The sequence below is a fragment of the Amblyomma americanum genome, chromosome 7 (genome assembly GCF_052857255.1).
Source record: "Amblyomma americanum isolate KBUSLIRL-KWMA chromosome 7, ASM5285725v1, whole genome shotgun sequence".
NCBI classification, from domain to species: domain Eukaryota; kingdom Metazoa; phylum Arthropoda; class Arachnida; order Ixodida; family Ixodidae; genus Amblyomma; species Amblyomma americanum.
Genome location: NC_135503.1, coordinates 180,612,228 through 180,619,184, shown reverse-complemented (window position 1 = coordinate 180,619,184; position 6,957 = coordinate 180,612,228). Strand labels below are relative to the sequence as shown.

Below are 6,957 nucleotides of genomic sequence, written 5' to 3'. Positions count from 1 at the left end.
CGAGCGCCATGACCACTGAGCCACCGCGGCGGCTAGGGATGACATGGGAAAAGCATTTCTCCTAACATGGGTGTAGTCAGGCTTATTATAGTAGTGAGAATAATGCAGTAGTTAAGTGCGTGTGCACTATTGTTTGAAAGTAGGAAACAGGCTGCGGGCGCTTCGATACTCGCATTTTAGCATCCAACACTCCTTCCATTATTGTCGCAAGTACTCATGCCCTCAACTCTTGAAGTACGCATCGCAGCAGTGGCTTTCCGCTGCCCTGCTACGCAGAGCCTTGGCGTGCACGAGTTCGACCGGGGCACGGCCGACCTTCGCGTCTACCTGGAGGCAATGAGGGCTCAAAAGATTCCCGTCGTCCTCTGCAACGTAGACGTGCGTCGGGAGCCTGAAATCGAAGGGAATGCCACGCAACCTTCCCGTGTGGTCAAGTACAAAAACGGGTCCATCAGCGTGGGAATCATTGGATACATAAGCCCGCACACAGCCTACAGGTCTTACCCTGGTACGCCCGCTTGCCGTGTAGTTGAGAGAAAACGCGTCAAGAAGCGCGCCCCATCGCCTCATCTACTGGCGCCACGTTAGCACTTTACGCCTATAAAAGCAATAACACTGCCGTTAAGACCTTTTGGTGCATTCATTGCGTATTATTAGTAGTGTAGAAGCAACTATCGAACTATCTCATGTTCTCTACTTAGGTTGCATTGCATTGCACTCATCTCGTTTCTTTTTTCGGTAAGTCGCATTTATGTTGGAGGTGAAAGACGCTCGCACCCACGTAATCTTTGATCGTGGTGCACTTGGAAGAAACCCGTGTGCTTGGAAGTAATCTTGAGACAAGCAAGCCAAGTTTTCCTGGACATAAACAGATAGCGTCATCTGTTGGGCGCCAGTAGCGAACAGCGCGTAACACGGTGATCGTCATGATCGCCTCTTCCTCATCGCGGCAAAACTGTCGTCAGTAAAATGCTTCTGGGGCTGCTGCCACCGCTATAGAAAATCGATGCGCTAAAATTCCAAATTCCGCGACAATACTGCGCTGAGCGCAACGTGCCACGTGACACGAATGGTCGAGCACGTGGCTAGGATTGATGCCAGCAAGGAGCGTTGGCCGCCTTGGTGCGAGGCCACGTGACACCCTGCTATTTCGGTAAAGCGCCACAATTTCGCACCACAAACGATGCGTCTGAAAGGAACCAACTTGCAGGACGGCCATTTTGCTGCAGTGGGTGGCCGTTCCTTTTGTCTCCTCGTCCAGGTGCGGTCGTTCTCTGTGAACAAGGAATTTTTGTTATTACTTATTTAAGTTGCAGAGCGCATTCCTGTTGTATTTGTGAAAGCATTGGACAATTTTTCACATAAGGGTCTGCTGTTAAAACTTTTTTGATGTACAGTACTCACGGATTGAAATAGGACATTCGGAGCGCGTGGCCGTCGCTTCATGGAGCGCCGCCCGTAGACGCTCATGGAACCAAGGTGGTGCATTGTGGTATGGCGTGAGAGGGAGAACATCTACAAAGCAGAATTGTTCCTTCCAGTAGCCAATCAGCCGGCCTGTGGTTTACCACATGCCTGCGTGGCACTGCAAGGCTAGCGCTCCGAATGTCCTATTTCAATCCGTGAGTACTGTACATAAATTCAGCTCTAGTTGAATAAAGAATATGCTTTGTAACAGTCAAGAATTTGTAAAAGCTAATTATAAGTCTTTCTATCTTATAATGCGTCCCACATGTAACGATTTTCTTTCCTCACCTCTATTTTCATTTACACCGGCAACACAGTCAATATTTCGACAAAGATTTGATTTTTCTTCTATGACCGCATCATTTGCTGGCCTCTTGCGAAAAGAGGGTACACCGAAATCTACCGTGATCAAACCGGCTTCTTAAAACTACATTACTGGTTTCATAGATGGCTCTTCATATTAACTATTAACAAGACAACATTCGTTTTCTTCCACGGATGACAAAAAGTTGCCGACTTCAAATTTTCCTCCCAATAGCGTCACTCTCGACTCTCCGCTGCGCTAATTGTCCTCGTATAAAATTACGCACTATCTTACTTGGACTGTTCGTATCAGTTACCAACGCTTACAACTGGTCACAATTTAAATCTAGCTCTTGTCTCGAGCATGCAACACTAATAGAACGCTTATCTGACCGCATTTGGAACATACACCTGCATCTGGCACCTGGCTCCCATAAAGTTAATTCGATAGAACGCATTAAAACCATGCTGTTAAATTCATGTACTGAAATTACTACTCGCACTTCAGTAGTGTTTCTGAAGTGCGATGGCATAATGGTTCGATCATGCCTCGCATGCGGCAAACGCGGGCTTTAACCCGCAGTGCCGCCGTCATCCCAACAGACCCACTGGTATTGCACTCGGCTTCTTTGGGGTGGAATGCTGGGACGACGGATTTTTAACCCGACCTTGTGTAGGCGAAAGTAACCATTCTGGGCCCTGGTGCTCTTCGGATAACGCTCCCTCTGCGCGATTAAGAATTATCGTCATCATTATCTACTAGTGTTGCACTAGAGGTACATACATTCAGAATACAGCCTAACCTTCAGCAGCACTTTATTATCTTTCCTGCTGAATCCGCTCGCAGTCTTGCACCGAGTACAAGTTACCACAAGCCCGCCTACCCATACTGAGCTCCCAACAAGGCTCAGATTCCATCATTTTTAAAGATTAACTCCTGGTAAGTTAAACGAACATTTAAGGGCAGTAGAGATTCGCCTCAATTAACACGAGGCCTTCATTGGGCCAAATATACATTTTTATTGAAAATACAGCTCTCATACTCAAAAGAAGACGCACGCAGTGAAGAAAACTTGCTTGCTGAAATCGCAATCAGTAGTTGCGGTCTCCACGGCCATGCTGCTGTTTTTCACCGGTCACACCTGCCAGCTTGGAGTTGAGAGATGGAAAGATGAATTGAATGTACAGACAGTGGAAGCGACGATTCGGAGGCAGTACCGATATCTAAAAGGTCCTGGTCTATGCGATAGCCATGACTCCGCTGCCTCGTCTGACTACCAACCACAACCGAACCGAATTCGCTCATGTGGTCAGTATGCATAATGAAATGAAACATCACAGCGAGCGCGAAAGTTTTTGTGGCGCAACTAAAACCGAGTCCTGAAACCAGCGCTATTGCTTTCGTTAGTCTTTCCGTTTGCGCATAAAGCTGCCGCGTAGGCAGAATACAAAGAGAGTGCGTTGATTACGATAAAAAACAAAGTTGAAATGGGACTTTAAGCGGCAACAGCGTTTACACTGGAAGCAGTAAAATACCACCACTTTTACTAACACGATCTGAGTGCAAAATATTCTGGGTGTGTTTTTTGCATAACGAGAGCGCAGTTTCTGTTGAGCAGCAACTGCTCATTTGGGCGGTAAAATTCAGCGCGAACGGACGAAGGACACAGAAAGGGGACAAAACAAACGCTGTCTCGCAACTAAGTTTTATTAAGGAACGCAAAAATACTTACATATTCAAAAAACAACTTAGGTGCGATTTGTACAAAATACACAGATAACGACGAGGGCACTATCACCTACAAAGTTCAAAACCCCGAATGCACTGCTTCACAGATCAAAAAAGGTGGTACATCAAGAAGCATCTAAAAACCTATCTCACTTTCATATAACGCGACCGAGGGAGTGCTGACACAGACATCTGTTTTCTTTTCGATGAAATATGCCTCCATTATCTCTCGAGTGCGCTGGTCGCGATGCCGGTACAACACGGTGGTTTTTTTTTAAATCAGCTTTGCACACCTCTCTATTTTTCTTGGTGCACTCTTCACAGTGTTAAATTTTACCGCCAAAATGAACTACATCCAACTCGCCCAACTCACCATTCTTGAGCAGCAACTGCTTTAACTGTTCGAAGGGCTCACGAACATTGCTGCGCGCAGTAAAATGCAAACGCTATTCTACGTTGACCACTCCACTGTTCCTTTCTCGGCCTCCAATAGAAGAATAATTTCTCGTTTATATCTTTTTTCTGTATTCATTCACAACCTTTGTCCGTAAGGTTTCGGGAGATTTATTTTCTTCTCTAGAAATGATTCTCCAAAACAAATGTTGGTGCGTATGTGTAGCGTCACCTTTCGGGCTTACATGAGCTCTTTATGGTAAATGCTGTGGCAGCCGATCGATGGCACTACCTGTAGAAAAGTACGTTGTCACTAGTCGTCTGCGCATTCCACTGTGAGTGAATGTGGAGAGATGGACGTCTACATCGAACAGCGTGTAAACATAAAACTCTGTGCGAAGCTTGGAAAGACAGCCACACAGATATATCAGCTCCTTCGTGACGCTTACGTAAACGAGACATTATCGCGGGCGCGAGTTTTCGGGTGGCACAAGAGGTTCGTTTTGTGAAGAACGTCGGTAGAAGACGGCACAAGGCAGGGGCGCCCTTCAACCTCACGGAATGAAAACAACGTGGCTCGAATAAGAGAAATCGTACAACAAGACCGCATCATTACAGTCCGCATGCTATCAGATGATCTCTACATCATTAAGACAACATGCCACCAAATTATGCGTGAGAACGTGGCGGAACGACAGCTGAATGCAGACTTCTGCCGCACTTCCTCATACAGGACCAGAAGGAGACGCGGGATTTAGTAAGCGCTAATTTGCTCTCCGAAGCATAGAAGGATGCTGCATTCATGGACAGCATCATTGCTGAATTCGAAGCGTGGTGTTTTTTATACGATCCTCAAAAAAAAGGCAGAGCGTCGAGTGGCGGTCCACAAGCTCTCCGGCGTTCAGAAAGGTGCATCGACAGAAGACCAAATTAAAGACGATGCTGATAGTTTTTTTGGATGCCAGAGGTGTCATACAACAGGAATTCGTCCCACAAGGGCAGGCGGTGAATCAGGAGTTTTATATCCGCGGGCTCCAACACATGCGTGATGCACCGCGACGCCGTCACCCTGACTTATGAGCATCTGGACAATAGAGTCTTCCCCACGATAACACAAGGCCGCACACTGCTCTCAGCGTGACAAAATTTCTCGCCAAGCGCAGCGTTACGGTATTTCTCCATCCGCCATACCCGCCTGACCTCTCCCTATGCGATGTTTTCCTGTTTTCTCGTGTGAAGAGAGCCCTAAAGTTCGCTGGATCGGGTGCGTAGAGGCCATTCAAGACGCCACGAAAAAAGGAGCTGACAGCCCTGCCAATAGAAGCGTTTTCCAACTGTTTTCTAGACCTGAAGGAGCGTTGCAAGTTGTGTATAGACTGCAAGGAAGACTATTGCTAAGGGGTGCTGCACCAGTGATTACAATGTTAAAGGCATTTTTTTAATGGACTCAGTCTCGGAAGTTTACGGACAAAGCTTGTACTTATTGCGTTTTATTCCATCGACGCGTTTGAATGTGGTTACTGATTCACGGACAGGCTCACAGGAAAAGAAAATAACTGCTGCGTAGTGAAACTACAATTACAAAGTTCGCTGTGAAATATGCGTGCGTAACTTGAGTTTACTGTTTATTCCTGCTTATCCTTGTTTGCAATCAGGCAGCTCTCAGCCTGTTTATTATACCTGCTCTCTCTATAAATATCAGCTACACGGCAACAAATACAAGTCGTCGTTGTGGACTCGAAAGACCAGTGCCGTCATTTGTGCGTCACTCTTGAGGATTTTCAAAAGCTTCTGGTGAAGAAACGCGAAATTAAAAATCTACAACGGACAGTAAACACCAAGGCTATAAGCGTCGGCAACACAAGGAATTCCGGGCTACGATCGCAAGGGTCCTGCAAGGTGTAGCCGCTTTTGGCTATATGGTTTCAGGAACGAGGCACGGATAGAGAAACCACTCCAGACGACCTATGAATAGCGCCTTGGGACGCCATACCAGAAGCCAAGCTTGGCGCTATAACATGGAGCGACGCTAGGAAAGAACTGCAGTGAATAGGGTCAAGAAGAGGAGAAGAGCTTGCAATCACGGGTGAAAAAACTTTTTTTAAAGTGGATTCATTGCTAGAAACACTAGCGGACGAACATGCTCTGCGAGTGTACGCAGCGAAGCTCAGCGCCCTACACACCCCACATTATGAGGTGGAAGCTGCTATCGAGTCACTTGTGCTTGATGACTTGGTCAGCGAGCCAAAGCTCAGTAAGCGAACAGGGGTACAGGAGAGCATGCTTCGCGGGCATCTCCTGACGATAAAAATTCGACTCAATGGTCAAATGCCCGGAACTGGCAGTTTATCCGTGTGGTCACGGAGTGGCAATCCTTCTGGGAGCCCTTCGTCAGGTTGTGTGATGCTTTCGCAGTTCTTTAAAAAGATACCCATAAATAAGTGTCAAACAAATGAGTAAAGTGCAAAAATGCATGGAAATGCTCTTAGCTCAAATGTATGATCTTGAGAGGAAGCCAGCAAACAGCACGGCAAAGGGTTGCAGATTGAAACACACAAGACAGATGACGCGCACCGTGCTGCACGAGACAGCTCACGCATGGGCAGAGGGTAGCCAGCGAACAGTCCTCAACTGTGCACTGTTTGATGGTGGAAGTAAATGAAGCTTCGCAACAGAACTCACACATCATCTACATCTAGAGGAACGAGATTAGAAAGATAATACGATGTATCCTTTTCTTGGAGCGGGTAATATATTATGAAGCAAAAGCGCATATCTCTGCGAATTCTCTTCAGAAGCATGTATGACCAAAAAGAGAATTGTGCACAGGCCTTGAAAACACTTGAGGTCTGATTCTGACGAGGTTTTGCTCCACCGCATCGAGGTACAAGAACTCAAAAAGAGACTGAGAGTACTCATTTCGCGTACGTTACCTTGCCACCTGCACAATTTACAAGGAAAGACGTTGGCATTCTGATCGATGTTGACTATTATTAGATTCTAGTGACTGGCGAAGGGCTGAAACTGCTCGGCGGTCTATTTCTAATTGAAATGAAAATTTGTGA

The 6,957-nt window shown here is 46.5% G+C and overlaps 1 protein-coding gene across 1 annotated transcript in view; it reads left to right on the top strand.

Moving 5' to 3' along the window:
• Positions 1-216: 216 nt before the first annotated feature.
• Positions 217-6,957, top strand: part of LOC144098228 (protein 5NUC-like) — a 154,584-nt gene continuing 147,843 nt past the window's right edge. Inside the window, exon 1 of the mRNA XM_077630722.1 lies at positions 217-508. Coding sequence (XP_077486848.1) covers positions 217-508 — 292 coding nt within the window. The remainder of the gene's footprint in view (positions 509-6,957) is intronic.